The sequence below is a fragment of the Polistes canadensis genome, unplaced genomic scaffold (assembly GCF_001313835.1).
Source record: "Polistes canadensis isolate GaletaPanama2010 unplaced genomic scaffold, ASM131383v1 scaffold_43, whole genome shotgun sequence".
Classification (NCBI taxonomy): Eukaryota; Metazoa; Arthropoda; class Insecta; order Hymenoptera; family Vespidae; genus Polistes; species Polistes canadensis.
The window spans coordinates 119783-138153 of record NW_014569590.1 but is presented as its reverse complement, the minus strand read 5'-3'; the positions used below and the strand labels follow the sequence as shown (position 1 = coordinate 138153).

The 18371-nt window shown below is 33.4% G+C and overlaps 1 protein-coding gene across 1 annotated transcript; it reads right to left on the bottom strand.

The window, feature by feature from the left end:
• Positions 1-7633: 7633 nt before the first annotated feature.
• Positions 7634-17567, bottom strand: LOC106785018 (muscle segmentation homeobox-like). Its single transcript, XM_014745116.1, has 3 exons — positions 16190-17567; positions 10517-10698; positions 7634-9002 (listed from the first exon to the last, which is right to left on the bottom strand). Exons 1-3 carry the CDS (start codon positions 17079-17081, stop codon positions 8784-8786), a joined length of 1293 nt encoding a protein of 430 aa, XP_014600602.1. The 5' UTR covers positions 17082-17567; the 3' UTR covers positions 7634-8783.
• Positions 17568-18371: the final 804 nt, after the last annotated feature.

Here is an 18371-nt window from a genome sequence, read left to right as displayed (position 1 = left end):
GGGTAGTGGTTCTCGTAAGAAACGATCTTGAAGTTAATATCTTCATACCTTCCAAACCTTTTTTCGTTCCACGAGGTAGAAAAATTCGTTCGATTCGAGTTCATCTTACGCTTATGTTTGTACGTATGTATGTGTGTATCTTCTCGCTTTGAGATTTTTTTCTTTATTTTTTTTTTTCTTTTTTTTCTTTTTCCCCTTCAATTCATACGATTCAACTCGCGTATCTTTTCTTCCCTTCGGTATCATCGTCCAACAGTTTGTTCATCGCATTCAGACTCTTGATGGACCCATCTCTATTATTTCCATTGTATCTTTTCAACGTGATCTTCTTCAGACACGTGGACCTATCTTACCTTGATTTGTGACAACATTCCTATTCTATTCCCCCCCTCTCTTTACCTTTCCCACCGGTTATTCACCTTTACGTTCATATTAATATCACTTTATTCGAAATAAGAAATATTTTTTATATATAAATATCGAATAAAATTGACTCGTTGATTAATGTGTGTTCAATATAATGTATAATATTATTTATTTTATATAAGTATTTTCCCGTGAATTTTCTCTTTTTTTTACATTATGTTTGTTTCTTTCATCTCTATTAATATCATTTTATTCCTAACGAGAACTACTTTTGTTTAATATAATTAAAATATATTATTCTCGATAATATTAAACAAAATTATGTTTATTATTTATTTTTTTTTTATATATTAATATGACAATATAATTTTCTTTTATCTAAATCATTTTAATCGATGTTTAATATAATATCAAAACTATTATTTTAATTATTACATTATCATTAAAATACAAACACATAATTTTTCTTTCGATCGTGGTTATTTGTTTCTTTTTTTATTTGGATGTAGTTGAATTGAATTTTGTGTAAATGTAAGGGTAATAAATTACTCTTTCTCTCTTTCTCTCTCTCTCTCTTACACAGAAGCTCTTATGATTTATAAGTAACACATAAGTATTACGAGTATATCCAAACTGTACTGCGAACAACAATAATCGGCATAATGTTTACGACGAGGTTCTCTCTTCTCGTTGCTTTTCGTATCACGCGGTGACGACCACCTACGGATGGAAACTACACGAGCTACCACTTTGCGCTCACTTAGAATCACGCGAACGACGATTCGACCCGGTGAACACTACCGTCTCGTTCGAATAAATTACGCGAAATTATGGTGCGAACTCATGTCGCGTTAAAGAAACGTTTTCTCTTCTTCTTATTCGTATTTTATTTTACATTGACGATATCAAAATGGACCGGGACCACCTTCCACGCTCAAATATTACAAGCTGTTCTCTAAAATAATTAATTTCTTATTTGAAATATGTACAACGTGTATTAATGTAAATAATTTTCATTAATTTGTCACAAATATAATATTCTCGGAAAAGAAAAGAAAGAAAAACATTGGAAAGTAACTTTTTCTTTTAATTTTCTCATCTGGTGTTTTAACTTTAATTTGTTGTATCAAATTAAGTCAACGTAAAGTCATTATAATGATTAATTCTTATACTCTTGAACATTTGTGACATTTATGTGTTAATAATTTTAATGAATTTGTCACGAATTCGTGATCAGATGAAAATTCTTCAGTGTGATTTTGTTGTCGTATTAATTAGGCCAACGAACGTATATGAAGTTATTAATGATTTTCGACTTTGAATATAAGAAATAATAAAAAATCAATTTGATTGATCGTTTTAAATGAAATAAAACGATACAATTTTCTCTGATGAACATCAGTGGATGGACAAAAGAAAAAAATATTGTATGAAAATTGGGCAAAGTATCGGAAGACATATTTGTCTGTTATCCTTCCAATTAGTAAGTCAACGATATCACGATGACCAAGACGCGTTTACAACCGGTTTAGGATTAACTAACAGAACCGCTTGCCAAGTTTCAGCTGGTAAGTTTGCTCGAATGCACCGCGATCTTTCTCTGGTACCGACCACGAGGAATATTAATTAACATTAAGATCGATTCGATGCCATGTTGGATTTAACGTTAACTCGGTCTTAACGATTAAATTGTCTTCCACTGATAAATGGCACTGTCGCTTCGTAATTAATACCCTGTGCAAAGAGAATTTAAAGAGACATACTAAATGATGTATTTAGTATTCTTGCATAAATTTATTTTTATTAACAACGCACAAATATAATCATAGTTAAATCATTTAAAACACACTATTCTATTATTTATCAACAAATACATATATTTGTCTATTTATTCGTGGATTATCGCGGAAGGAAAAATTGAAATAAAAAATTAAAAATATAAAAGTTGATATTTATACCGATTGATACTGTATATCATCAACATGAAAAAAATTATATTTATTTTAGTTTCTATTCAAATATAAATAAACAAGTGTAATATCAAATGCAATACATTAAAAATATAATAAATATAAATAACGAAATAAATTTTTAACAGTAAAAACTGCCCACGGATAGAACGATCTAATAAATTTTAATCCAAAATTTTGCTTCTGTTCTTTTTTCCCTTTAAATATTTAATTTCATTTAAAGAACTAAAACTTTGACTTAACCCTTTTAAATCGTCGTTCACTACACTTACGAAAATATCTTCTTACTATTCGCATTGGAAGAAAACTTAATTAGTATGATTTTGAACAAATATTCAAATATGATTAACATTCATTTCAGTCTCTCTATATTTCGTAATATGCTGTATTTTGAATTTCGTAAACATTTTTAATTTGGTTTTTATGAGCTTTTTTCCGAACCTTAGCAAATTCGTCACATTTGCTCGGTATTCTTCGCATAAGTATGATTTTTTGCTCGGCACTAAAAGGGTTAAACTGGAGTGGTAGATTTTAGAATTTGATTCTCATAGATCCTCCCTCGAGATAATTTGATTCACTTCTTGGGTGAGAATTGAAAGCGTGAACGTGGTTGGATGCGCGTGCGCAAATATATTTGTAAGCAAACACACTGTCGAGAGATACTGAAAGAGAGTGAAGTAGAGATATAGATAGAGAAAAAGAGAGAGAGAGAGAGAGAGAGAGAGAGAGAGAGATAACACATTCACGTCGATATTAACGGACAAAACTTTTTCAAACATAGAACGTTTCGTCGTCGTCGTTGTCGCATTAACCCGTAATTAAATTCAACGATTATAACGCCATGCCGGTACCGATAACCATTGCCAACATCGTTTAGTTAGAATAACTTTCACTAAAAAGAACGATCACAAAAAAAAATTCTCTCTCTTAACGGTCTCCTGTCTCCCGCGTTTTTTTTTTCCTATTGTTTTTTGCCACTTCTTTCATCGACTTTAAACGTACTCTCTCATTTTTATCTATTTTTTTTCTTCCTTGCCTCTATCTTAAAAAAACTTCTTTTTATTTCCTCGGATATTAACGAATTTTTCCATCTCTAGAAGTAATTTTAGAATAATATTTTTAAAGTTTTTCTAATGCTAAGATTATTAGTAAAAATTAGTATAGGTATAATATTTTATGAAATTTAAATTTAGTTGGAATTAATAATGTGGGAATTTTTAATAGTTTATAGTTAAACATAATATTGGTAGTTTTTTATTTATGAATATTTTTAGTTTTATATATATATAAATTAATATTTTATTCGGTTGCATTTTTTACATTGAGAATGTTTGATATTTTTTATTTAAGTATCTAGGATCATAGTTTCTTTTTAATTAACTATTTTTAATAGTCTATGTTTGAATACCTATATAGCAATAGTATTTTTAATATTAACAATTTCTACTCTACCTATTAACCAATCGATTAAATTATTAGCATAGATCATAGATCATAGTAATAATTATTCAAAAATATATAACATTTATTGAGATCATTTTACAATTCAAAAACATTTAAATGATAATTTTTTTTTTTAAATATATGAACTATAAACTCTTAAATAAAAAATTCGAAAATAATCAAATTCGAAATACGAGCGTAACTTGTTAATATCAAGGATTAATGCTTATTCGCATGTTTTACAATATCTTCAATCATTGCGAAAGTTTTCATTCAAGAAAAAGAAAGAAAGAAATATTTTTAAAAAATACACGATAACGAGAAAGATCACTTTCGAATGGTTACGTGAAAAATAATAAAGATAAAATGAAAATAAATATTCATTTATCAGAATCATATACGATAGTCGTCCGCTACAAAGATAACTAATAACCGCACGAGTTATCCTATCGGTTATTTTCAATTAATAATTAATAAAGTTAATCTTTGTAAATAAGATAAATGTATGTTGATTTTCGCCATTAAATTCACCGCAGTTGTGAAACGTTATTCGCTCGTTAAGATAGTAAAAGAGTATAAATACATACTCATATACGAAAGTACCTAAATACACGTACGAAGTACGAAAAGTATACGTAAGTAAATAAGTATCTAAGAGAAAAGGTATTTCTCACGAATGTTAACTGTTCATTTGTTAAAGGGAAAATTATTTAGCCGAATTTTTCGTTAAATGTTTTCTCTCACGAGTGGGAAAAACAAATCGTTCCGTCGACGTATTATTAATAGCCTTGCTAGAATGAATAATTGAATATACTCGTGGAAAGCTTAGAAATAGAAAAAGATTAATGAAAGAATAAGAAATAATTACAAATAAAAATTAATATATGTTTATATAATTTTATTTTAAATATGTGGAAAACTAAGAATTGAAAAAATGCATATAAACATACTTCCTATTTGTTCCAAAACTATAAATACTTTTGTGTTCCAATAATTCACGATAGTTTACGTTCATAAAAAATGTACATCAAAATCCTTATCTTCGGCTTGAATTTCTAAACATTGCTCCACGTCTTGCAGATAGATACAATTTTAATACAATATGAATTTTTTTCATTGGTTTTATGTCTCCATTCCTAAATTCCTAAATATTACGAAACAGTCTGCGCATGTAAAAACATAATTTATATCTAAATAAAGTATACAAATTACAAATATAATATAAAAGAAACAGAATATATCTGTCAAAATAAATTCGATTAGAAAATGTGACAAAATTTGTGGAAACATCGACAAATAAAATAATCCAAAAAAATGACAAGTAAGTTAATATACTAAGTAAGTGTATCCAAGTTTTCAAATATGCGATCCGCGGCTGGCTATTTAACACGCCGCCCCTAAAATAATCCGCAATCTGTAACCTCGCGTGTTTTCTGCCACGCGGTTTATCGCGATCATTAATACGTTCCCCCACCTCTTAAATTTTATTCCTACCCCGTAACCCCCCTACGATCAACTTCACCATTACTAATACCAGTATTAACAGCAGCATCGTCATCGGTACCAACACACAAATACGATCCTCGAACGAAGAACAATTTCTTTTCACCGAACTCTTTTCCTCCACCTCTTTATTCTTCAATCTGAAAGAAGAAAAAGAACTTTATCGGCAGATAATTAATTTCAGTTGCATAAGCCTGGGCGTTAATCGTTCATTAAGTGGCCTCCACTCTGGAAACGCTTCGGAACGCTTTAATTCACGGTTAACGATAATTTTTATTGCATCGACGATTTCCGATAATTATTTAGTTCACGAGAGAGAGAGAGAGAGTTGAAAAGAAACTGAGATAAATATTTTTCTTTCTCTCTCTTTCGAACGATCGATCGAAAGGCAGGCTAATTAAATCATTTAACTTAACCGAGTTATCGAGCATCGTAAGTACTTAAACTCGATTCTTAAATCCCCCTCCCCCGTTCTTTAACTTTCATCATGTCATATCATTTTACTTTTTTTCTATTATCTTTATTTTTCTCATCAATAATTAAAACGAGCTTGAACGAGCATTACAGAGTGATGAAATTACAAAAGATATACTAACTGAGTTGTCTACATTACTATAGATAGATCGATAGGATTGCTATAGAAAAATATGATTTGAAAAATTCTAACGACCTATGAAATGATGGTAGATTGTTATCGGTGATCCATCCTTTATCGTCGTTTAACGATCTCCGAACATGGTAACGGTTTCTCTTAGACGAGTCAACTTCAAGGAAGGGTTGTTAAGAGATAAGGACACTCGGTCTTACGTCGTCGTTAGGACTAACAAGCCTGTTCGATACGTGTGCCCTGCCATGATCGAGTCCGACGTTCATAGCAAATGAGTGAAAATAAAGGTAAAGTAAACTGTTGAGAAGTCGGGTAAGGTAAATCGATGATAAAGTCATCATCTTGCTATTCAAATTCATGAATACATTTAAAACTGGGTTTCCTCTTTTTTTCCTTCTTCTTTTTTGCTTTCTTATCTTTTTTTTTCTTTTTTTCTTAATCGCAATTCGATTAAATACAATTTCATTCCTGTTACAAGAAAAGACATCGATCGAATCGGTTGATCTTTTCTCCCTTGAAGGACAACAAGCATGTTAAAAATCCTCGGTAGCAAGGATTCCGCATACTGAAACATACATCGTAACCTTTCCGGTATTCTCTTTTATACTGTAAGTGTGTGTAGTCGTACGGTAGTCTCTCGGACGATTCTAACAAGCCCGGTAGTTGACTTTGGTATCGTTCCAAGATATCATCTACCTGCATTTCTCTCTTTCTTTTCGTTTAAAAAGGAAACTAAACGAAATAAGAAACAAAGAGAAAAAAAGTATAGAAGCCGTGGTAATAGCGAGCATGGACTAATTACACGATTAAATTCAGACACGTATATGGGGGGTGGTAAACCGAGATGGAGAAAATAAGAGAATACAAAAGAAGAGAAAAGAAAAATTAAATTAAATAAATACGCGATCACCGCGGGGGAAAAAATCGGGATGAACAGAGATGGCGAATCGTGAAAGAGAATAAAGAAATATAAAAAAATAAAAAGAGAGAGATAACGTGGTAGTAAGAAAAAAAAAAGAATTGATAATATTCATGGTAAATCAAGGATGACGAATAATAAGAAAATAGATATTAAATAAACAAACACGCATATATACGTGGGCAAAAGAAATAAAATGGGGGTAGGTAATAGGGGGATGAAGAAAGATGGTAAAGAAAGAAAAATAAAGAGAGAGAGAAAAGAAATAAAGCAAATAAAGAGATGGAGAAGAGAACGTGGCAGACGAAAAAAATTGGGAATATTTATGCCCGGTATTATTAGCGTACGTCGACGATATCTCGGTGGGCATCGCTAATTAGCCCGCGCGCGGACCGACTCGCTTGCCTTTCGGCAAACAGTGCTTGCTACTGTCTTTAAGTCCTATCTCCTTTTCTCTTTCTCTTTCTCTCTTTCTCTCTCTTCCTCTCCTTCTTTCTCTCTTACTCTCTTTTTCTCTTTCTCTTTTACCTCTTTTCTTCCTTCCTCCACTTCTGTACTTACTCTTACCCTGCAATCAAGATGGTGGCGCCAACCGCCCGGGGCGGTCGATTCCGAAACTAATTGCCACGGCTAATTTATCCCCGCGACATATACGCACAGAGACGCCATTATCCGATACCAAGTAATCGGCAAGGTCTAATCGCTTTTTCAAAGGATACTCCAAAGTAAGTAAGTAAGTAAGTAAGGAACGAACGAAGAAAATCCGTTTATCTTTTGACCGAGTATATAAACCTAATCATCAAAGTCATTTCAAAACTTTCTACAAAGTTTGTATTCAACCCAATAGTCCTGGTCCTTTTACTGATCTCTTATCTGCCATGAGCTTTTTAAGATGGGTTTATCATTTTTCTTTTTTTTTTTCTTTTTTTGGGGAAATTTTTAGAGACTCGTCAGATCGGTAAGTTAATTGAGGAACACCTGGTTATTTAAAGTATCTTATCTGTGCAATGAATTTTGTTTAGATGGGTCTATCATTTTTTTCTGGTTTTTTTTTGTTTTTTTTTTAAATTTTTAGAAACTCGTCAAGATGATCGGTTAACCGAGGAACACCTAAGATGGGACACATTTTTGGGATTCTTATGCTTGTGTTGAGTTCTTTTTCTTTTTTTTTGTTTTGTTTTATGATACTGTTGAGAATTGGAATTTGTTGGTGTTCTTTATGGTGTTTGAATATTTGGGAGTTTGTTTTAATGATTTTTGTCTTTTATTTTTGATTGGATATACGAATATCATATGGAATACGTTTGAGTGTGTTTTATTAAAAAACAATTAGGTTTTTTCTTGTTTTTTTTTTAGATATTAGGATTTATTAAATAACTCTTCTCTACTCTTTTCCCCGCGTCACTTATATCTACATTTGTACAAAATTGGAAAACAAGAAACACAAAAATCGCGTTGAGTTGGGATCAGTCGCGAAATCGCGATTGTTCATTTTCAATTCTCCGACAACTCGAATCGATTCGCATTGATTGTTTTTTTCTCACTCACATTACTCGTATCTTTTATTTACAAATTCTTGTCACATTCCTTTTGTCAAATTATTTACAATTTATTTACAGTATTTATTATTAATCATTATAGTCATTCCTTGTTATTTTAAAAAAGGAACAATTGGCACAACTGCGAATCGTCGATATTCCAATTAATTTCACTTTGTCATTTTTAACGCAACAAAAAAGAAAATAATTCACTCATCTTCGATAGATATATTTTTTTTTTGTATCGTTAGAAATTAAAATCTTCTCTTCGAGTTTTTTTTTCCTTATAGGAAAAATAATCGAAAACGATCCCAATGGCTGTTTATTTTGTTTTCTCTCGAAGGAAAATCCAAAGGGTGCAGAATACCCGTTTAATGTCATTCCTCTTGTTAGATAAGAAGGACAAGTTTGGAATCGTAGATTCTAGGACGTTAGTTTCATTCTCTCGAAGGATGTTGAGATATCGGATGATGAGGCGTCAACCCAGGATGAGATAGCATTCCCATGGGATAGAGTCCGGCCGGTGTGAGAAGTCCCGGATGCGAACCATAAAGAGCCGAGTGATGCTGTCTCACAGCAGACATTCGCAACTTCTCGATTTCCGCTTCTTGCAAACGTTTCGCTTTTGCTCGTCTATTTTGAAACCAGATTTTCACCTAAAATCATATAAAACAAAACAAAATAGAAAAAAAACTTCATTTCAAATAAGAACAAGAAAAAAATAAAACAAATTTCAATTTCAAAATTTGTTTCAACATTTTTTGAAATTCATCTTATTCATTTCGTTTGAACAATTTATTTACAATATTAGATTTATCCGATAACATTTATTTATTAAATGTATTTAAATAAATGTTAAAATAGATTACGATCGAGGTTGAAGAAAGATGAAATGAAATTTATTCTTCGAATTAGGCAGCACATAAAACCGATCAAATCACCCATCTCAATCGTTAAATTCCCGAAAAGGGAGTAGTTAAAGAGAAAGAGAGAAATAGAGAGAAAGATAGGTAGAAATCTTCTCGCATGAAGATCGAGCATGAACTCTTCACAACCGATCTAATTATCTCGGTAGATAATCTTTCGAGATAATTATCACGTCGGATCATTAAGTACGAAAACATCGTAGCCGTTCTATTAAATTCAAGTTACCAGAAGAGGATTTTACGAGCAGACATTTAAAAATATCTACACGTATTATGTTCACGTATGTGCATGAATATGTGTGTGTGTGTGTGTGTGTTGACGGATAGGTTGCAGTAATCGTTAATTATCGTATCTAAAATTCTGCATTTAACGATGAAAACGTTGCGATTAAATATGACGAACTTCCATTGATGGGAAATGGATTTATATATTATCTGAAAATGGCCGGGAACGAAGGAAAAGGAGGTTAAGAGAGATGGAAAGGGGGAAGGGAGGAAAATGAGAGTTCTTAAACTTCGGCCAAGGCATAATTGCTCTACGGTCATCGCGTGGTATCGCGAAACGTGCTTCAGCCAATTTGTAGTGTATTAATAAAATTCCCGTTTACCGTTCCTCGACCACCACCCTCACCCTTACCTCCCCAGTCCTCCTCTCAACTCACTACTTTCTCTATATACTCCCTTTCATTCTTTCATCATGTCGTTACATTACCGTCATGCAACATTTATGCATTGTACGTACGCTAATTACCGCACGTATACTAAGAATGCGTATATTTAACGACTCATGTTTGCAAAAAAATAATGGGAATAAAAAATGTCTTATTTGTAAATCATGTAAAAGAGGGAATTAAAAATGGTTGAATTTAATAAATCGGACTATAATTTTTGTTCTATTTTTATTTCTGACTATGTGCTGTATTTTGTAACAGAAACATCATTTTATTTTTTTTTTTATCAGTTCAACGTTTTCTAAATTAGCCTAAACATTGTTTATTTATTTGCCGTGTCTAATAGCAGCTGTCAAACATTTAAATTGTCGTACAAATGTAACAGAAAATGATACAAAACTATTCTCTCACGAATAAGAAGAAAAATAAGAAGAAGACGAAGTAAAAGATGAGAGGAAGATATTAATAGCAAGAGAGAAACGTGTCTCGCTTGACGAAATGCCAAGATAATTACTTCGTGACTAGTACCATTAGAAGTTCTGCGAAAAGGGACTTTACTTATGTAGTACCAACCTGAGTTTCTGTTAGATGCAACGAAGACGAGAACTCGGCTCGTTCGGCAACACTGAGATACTGCCTCTCACGAAACTTCTTCTCCAGGGCTAGCAACTGTTGCGTCGTGAACGGTGTCCTCGGTTTCCGGTTGGGCTTGTGTTTCCTGAGGTTGCATTTGATCTTTGCGGGTTCTCCATTTTCTACCAAAAAAAAAAAAAGAAAAAATAAATTATATCCCGGTGAAAAATCATAAAGTTAATTAAAAAAAAACACACAGACACACACGCGCGCAAATTAAAAATATTCGTTGAATTATATTAAAAATTACAATTCGATATTATAAATCAGTTTGATAGCTTAAATTTGGATGTTTGTTGTGAAACTTTGAATAAGTTAAATTTAGATAGCGCATGACTCAATTTATTTTCTAATCTACGAAGATAGAAGTAACCACTAAAATAATCATCATTATTATTTAGTTTGAATCTATCTTTCAATTAAATATATATATAAAAGAAAAAAAATAAATTACTCTAACCTAAAGAACTCCCAATTACCAGAATTTAGCAAATACGAAATAAAAAAGTGTTAGATAGGAATGAATAGATATCAACACATGTAGTTACAACGTAAATGATTAGGAAGCAAGAAGGAACAGTTAGGTGGATATAAGGTAACATAAGAAAGAGAAAATAACATTAGGATAAAATAGGATAGGACAACAACAGGTTGTTCGTTTTTGAGTGTTGGAAGGAGTCCGGAGGTGCGTTCCGGGCACGCCTAAGGTGAGAGACCAGGTGGAAAGAGAGTCGACCGCAATGTCCTGTTTTTGCTTTGGGAAGGGGTTAAAGAAAGGGAAACGTGCCCGTTGACTCTTCTTATTTTTATAGAATACAAGAACAGCATGAGAGATAGAGAGAGAGAGAGAGAGAGTGTGTGTTTCTTCCTCTACAGTTCTTTGGATAGTCGATTCATAATTTTTCCGTCGGAACGGCGCCGCAAACTGGCCTCATTACGTTTTTGTCGGTCGACCGCAAAATTCCGGCCCATGGAGGAGGCCCACCGCTTGTTGTATTGTTTCTGTCTATAAGACCTAGATTTTTTTCTTCTTTTTATTCCTCGTACTTTTTATTCTTTGAAACACCCTTCTCGGTTACCTAGTACTTAACGCGTGTACTTGTTGTCCTTCTTTATTTCTTTAACCGGATGAACGAGAAAAACTAAAGCCGCCGTTTTTCCAATTTACTCGAAATTATTAGTTTGAGCAATAACTACCCTGGCAGCCGATCTTTCCTTGCTTCAGAATATTTTTTTCCTTTTCTTTCTTTCTTTGTCGATCTTCATAAAAACGATCAACCATAATATATTACAATCGAATCGTGAGAAAGGACGAACGCGTTCCGATGTACATTATATTTTCAAATCGATGAATGCAAACAAAAGAATAATACTTTTTCCTCTAATTAAGAAAACGCTACGATCTATATATATATAAAAAAAAAAAAAAAGAAACATCGGGAATAATTTTATTTGCATATTGACCAACGAATTAACTTACATACATAAATATACATTTTGTTATCAATGGCATGTGGAATTAATTAATGAACAAAATTATTTATTTATATTTATTTTAATGTGTGCACATTTGCGATATAGTTTTTTTGTTTTGCGTTACGTTTTGCAAACGTCAACGATATAAAAACGGGATAAATTATTAAAGAATAGGAAAGAAAATCACTTTACTTCCATGGATTCTCGATCAATGGCGATGGTTCGTTCGTTCGTTCATTCGTTCGTTCCTTCGTTCGATCAGGGCAGTAAACAGTTTGCACACCGGCGTGCCATGATTCGCGATAAATTACTCGGCAAAAGGACGTTGCAAAATCGGCAAGACAAACGCCTTGCTGTCCGCGCGTACGAGCACGCTACTTAATCGTTCCGTCAGCGTGCTATTTAGTAACGCATAAATATGTATACCCGTCGTCACTGATGTGGAGTCTCATCTTGAACGAAATTTATAACCGTGTATAATAACAACAATTGAAATAAAACACATATACATATTATAGATTTACATATTATATATATACATTACATATATTACATATTATATATACATTATAGTGCCCTGTGAGAACCAATATTTATTCCGACAGATTCTATTTCCCTTTTAAATCTCCAACAAAGTATGATTTTTTTATATCGTATTCTTCGAATCTAGAATTAAAATACGTTCGTTATAAGTTGTAGAGATTAACTGGTCTTGTAATAAAAAGAAATTAAGTTTTAATAACAAAATTATATATAGTTGTTTTTTTTTTAGTTAAAAGAAAATGAATAATTCAGCATTCTCTTATTTATTCTATACATCAATTTAATATTCTATAATTTACATATTGGCAGAGCAATATATTGAAAATAAAATTCTATAGAAAATTGTAATTAAATATTATTGACTCGTAATAATATTTAACAAACTAATTACACATTCTTATCGATACTATAAATAAAATATCAATACATAAAACTACACACACATGTATATACATTTCTACTTTTATTTTTTATTCTGGAAGAACAATTTTCTACGACACACGTATTGAAGAATCGACACAACAAAAGGAAGATAAAGAAAAAGGTTGTGTGTAATATACGATTCGTCGAAGAAGATGGGCTTGTTGTTCGAATCGTATGACACGAGATCGTACGGTGGACGAAGAAGGAGAAAAGGAGAAAAGGGGGAAGGAAAAGAGTAAATAGATGGAGGAGGATTCGAAACAGCGAGGACAGACACGCCGAGGCAGGAATGTAGAACTACTACAACTACTGGGATCTACTTCTATCTCTCTCTCTCTCTCTCTCTCTCTTTCTCTCATTCTCTTCTTCCTTTTCTCATTCTCATTCTCCTTCTTCAAGGATATATCGGTTATATTCCACGAGATTTGTCTCCAGACAATTGACAGATTTGTAGAGCCGAGGTGAACGGCTCTCTCGTTGAGTCCATGTTGCGGCAAACTGAACGAGAAAGACAGAAGGAGAAAGAAAGAGAGAGAGAGAGAGAGAGAGAGAGAGAGAGAGAGAGAGAGAGACCTATACGAAACAAAAGAGGCAGCAGGATCGTCGTCGTTTCTGAATTTCAAATTCGACAGGCACCGTCGTCAGCACCATATCACCCAACCCTTACTCCTCTTCTCTACTGAGATGGTCCTTTTGGTTGGTTTACAAAAGGAACATCTTTTACTCGATCCTCTTTCTCATCCTTCTTACTACGAGAGAGAGAGAGAGAGAAAGAAAATCAAGGATTCCATGGTACGGTAGGAGGACTTACGATCAGTCCTCGTAGTCCTTGTTGTGTTGTATTCTCCTCCTACTACTCTAAACGCGTTTGTATACTTGAGCTTCCTCTTCTTCTTCTGGGAGACCTAAGGGTCCCAATTAGTCTCTCCGAATTCGTGGATCTTTTTTCCTTCTCTTTTTTTATTTATTTTTCTTTACCTCCTTTAATTTTTCTTCTTTTGTTTTTTGGTGGCTTCTTCATCCGTGTTTTTTTTTTCTATCCATTCGTTCGTTGGTTCGTTGCATACAATCAATGAGGAGGTTAATAAAAGTGCAACAAAATAAAAGTAAATTGAATTTTTGTAAATTTAGAGAAAAGGATCCCCCGAGTATACACATTCGAAATAATTAAATTGATGCCGTTGATATAACCAATGACGAGAAAGCTAAGATTATCCGATGCTGTATATACCATCGATTGTAAAGAGATGCGAGATTTCTCTGCTTTTCACATCCTTTGTTCGAATTGCATAACTATCTACTATAACACGAACGACGCCGATCTTCTACGGTGATTATTTTTCGATCGATTCGATCCGAGAAAAGATTTCATGATGGATCTCGTTCTATTGGATTTAATCAATACGTCACGAATACCTCTCCTTTTATTGTCCGTTTTAAAAATCATTAAATTAATGCAATGTTTCTTATTCATTTGTGTGATTCATTATTTTCAAAAAATGACCGATCAAGGTATTATTTTTCTTTCTTTCTTTTTTTTTTTTCTTTTTTTCTCTTTTATAGACAGTTATTAATCACTTCTTTCTTCTCGACTTTGAGAATTTATCATCTTCAAAATTACGGACGAATTCACGTTTATTTTTCTTCTTTTTTTTCTTTTTTTTTTTCTCTCTCATAGACAGGTATGAATTTTTTTTAAAGTATCATCTCGTAATTTTACTCGAGTGTTGCTACTTCTCTACAAAATTTAAGAAATAAAGTATGGCACGAAGTTGAAGACGAGAGGGTGTGAAAAGTTATAATGTATGGTTCATATTTTAAAATTATGATTTACGTCCTATTCCTTCGTTTCTCGCATGAACAAATTTATAACGATTACCCTAACACACGATTATACTGTATTCTCGAATGAATTAAAAAAACAAAAAGAGAAAGCGAGAGAAAAAAAACATCGCTAATTATTACAAATTATTATGATTTATCGTTAAATCAATTATCTTGATAAAAAAGAAAAAAGAAATATTAATGTATTTGATAATTTATTAAGATACTTTATGTTTTCAAGAATTCATTTTAACGGAAGAGACATTATATTATATGTAATATATCTTATGTAATTTTATCGTACGATTTATATAACTAGTACTGTTCTAATTAATTCGTAAAAGTTTCTTATCATTCTTAATTAAATTTTTCATAGCAAGCAAAAGTCATCTTTCTCTCTTTCTCTCTCTCTCTCTCTCTTTCTACAAAAAAAATATATATATAAAAATTCTAAAAATCCAGTTTGGTTTGTTACGTTGAAACGTGTTAAACGCGATGCGACGGTAGGCTATCGCAAGGTAGAAGCGTGAACAGCATTTTTAGTTGAACCAACCAATCGATTTTCTTCCAACGATGACCTTTCGATTATTACCGGAAGTACCTTCTTCCTCATAATCGTTCACATTGTCTCGATTCCGAAATTCGAAACTCCAAGAGCCATGCACGATCATTGTACACTTGACCTCGCCCTCTTGCCCCTTCCATTTGATCACAGAGAAGTATTTTACTCGATCAATAAACCCTGACCTCAATAATTAATATTATAACGATGATACTTTTCTTTTTTAAATAAATTCTCAGGTTTCTCTTATTTACGGTATAACAATGAGTACTTACAAATTTTATTTTACATATGCCCAATTTCATTCGTTTCTTGTAAAATATAATTTTACTATTGTTATTTTTATCGTTTCTAGCAATTTGATTTTCCGAATTGAATTTTAAAGACGATTCGAACGAATTTATTCACCTAAAAAATGTATTATAACAAGCCCAGAATAACTATGCCATTGTGTAATTCTGAAAACTTATAATTACAATAGTAAAAAAGAAAAAAACATTGTAAGTTCTATAATCGTAAAATAAGTTTACAAGATAGTTAAATAATAATGTTGAACCGATTTAAGACCATTGAAATTTATGCACTTAGTTTCGAACATGTAAAATAATCCGAAGAAAAAGAGTGCAATTGGATTCGAGCCAAAGTTCAAAGAATATTTGGAAATGGTGTGTTTCAACGCGTTCAGTGATTCTCCACGACTAATTGCAAACGATTCAAATCGAATTTAGAACAAAAAAAAAAAAGAAAGGAAAGGAAAGGAAATAAAAAAGATAAAATGAACTTACCGTTGAGAGGAGCATGATGACCGAAATGGGAAGGAAAAAATGATGCTGTAGCAGCAGCGGCAGCAGCAGCAGCAGCAGCAGCTTGATGACCAGGACCCCAAACGGCAGGATGAAGACCAGGTGGAATACCAGGAATGCTTCCTAATGTTGAAAAACCACCTACGTAAGCAGGAGTCGGTCTAACGGGTGTAGGACTGGATGCATGTTGTTGAAGATCTTCAACATCTACAAGACTATTTTCATCGTCATCTTCGATATCTTCGATCTCGGAACACCTAGATCTTCCTTCCTCTTGAGAGCTACTTCTCGGTGACTGAGAACCATAATCTCTTTGAGAATTGTTCGTTATTTTAGGCGATGGTATTGAACATTTGAGTAGCACGGTATCCGAAGAAGTAGCTGAATCGCTGTTAGTTCTGATCCTATAATCGATTGTCCCATAAGACGTGCATCTTTCGGTAGGTGATTCTAATCCTAATTCTATTTCTGTATATCTCGACGGTGGCGTTCTAATTTCTGTTGTAATTCGTGGCGAATCACAGGTATATCGTTGTGTTTTCGCATCTGAATCGGGTGACGCTGTTAGATTATATCTGTTCGTTCGAAGATCACTAGGATATTTCGATGATGTATGATTTGAAGTTACCGTCGTAAGGAGATCTTGATCTACCGATGAATAAGATGAGATCGGCGAAGATTCCAAATTAATCTTTGAAGTGTCTTCCCTCCTAGAAGATTCCGGTGATTTTTTAGTGTCCGCCAACAATGCGGCCACGGAAAAACTCAATCGATGAGCTGGCCTGGCACTGGGTTGCGGTGCTTGTGCCTCGTCGGCCGATCCTGGACTGGTCGATGGAGGCGTCACCGGCGAGGTCATCCTTAGTACTGTCATTCTTAAACTCTGATCTCACTTGATCGCGTTAAACGTATTGAGCCTTCAGACTTTGCGATAACTCATCACGAGTTATCGTAAACTTCCTCGTCTTTTTCCTTTTTTATTTTTTTCTTTCTTTTTTTTTTTTTTTGAATCCTTCAATGAACCTTGATTTGTATTAAAAACGATCGAAGATCGAATCGATCAAACAGTCTTTACGATCTATATATATATCTATATATATGTCTATGTATATTGCATATATATCACCTTGATAAATCACACTAAAGCTAATCCCTGTTTCTATAAGATTGATAGAAATAAAAACCAGCTAGACAGATAAATAAATGTGTGGATGATATTATCGTCTGGTATAATAATTGTATTACGTTGTCACTCGTTTTGACAGCTGCTTGCTTAGAAGGATCGATGATGATCACTGCCAGCTGACCTAACGAACAGCCGCCGAACGAGTCGAGCTCTCCGTGTAGACTGACTTTGAGCATTCTGCCAACTCCAAACGGACTTTTTCTTTTTGCACCCTGCAGCAACTGGACTTAATGGTGGGGGCATTGACGGGAACGTGGAAGGGAGCAGGAAAGAGTCCAAATGTATGTGGAAGAAAGAGAGGGAGAAATACGATGAGGAAGGTTATTCCAACAGGAGGGGGATCGGAAGCAAATGTTGGAGAGTGGGAAGGTGGAGAGGTGGAGTGAGAGTCAAACAAGGTGGATGATGGAAGGGGTATTTGACGAGGGGTATAGGGGTGAATAAGAGAGATAGAGAGAAAGATAGAGAGAGAATAGAAGCAGGGCGAGGCTTCGTTCCATCAACGGAGGCTTTACCAAAATGGCTCCGCCTACTTGTGGACGGAGTTTATGTTAGCAAACCAAGGCTGTTAGGCTATATATACATTTTTCCAGCATAATACTACTCGATTCTCTGATGCAAATGCGACTGCAACGGATCCGATGGTGGTGGTGGTAGTGGTGGTGGTGGTGGTTGAGATGGTGGAAGGGATGGAAAGGATTAAAGAACGAGGGGTGAGGGAGTGATGCGTTCAGAAAGAGAAGGAAAGAGAAAGAGAGATTTAATCGGGCAGTTCGCCTTCCTACGTCGGAGACGGTAATGAGCGTAATTGACCAATTAGGCTTGGCGATTAAGAAAGAAAAAAAGGTCAAAGGAAAGAAAATCAAATGGAGTCTAGGCGAAGAACATTTTCGATATAATCGTACCGAGCTTCTTTTTTGTAATGGTAATTTTACAAAAGTATTAGGGTTACAATTATAATTAATGATGATTTTTCCT

What these genes read in the sequence shown, in the direction of transcription:
- LOC106785018 (XM_014745116.1), bottom strand. Translation starts at nt 17,081, where the DNA reads ATGACAGTACTAAGGATGACCTCGCCGGTGACGCCTCCATCGACCAGT. An exon ending in TCATCATGCTCCTCTCAACG is followed by an intron (nt 10,699 to 16,189) that starts GTAAGTTCATTT and finishes TTTTTTTGGTAG; the next exon opens with AAAATGGAGAACCCGCAAAG. An exon ending in TGCATCTAACAGAAACTCAG is followed by an intron (nt 9,003 to 10,516) that starts GTTGGTACTACA and finishes ATATGATTTTAG; the next exon opens with GTGAAAATCTGGTTTCAAAA.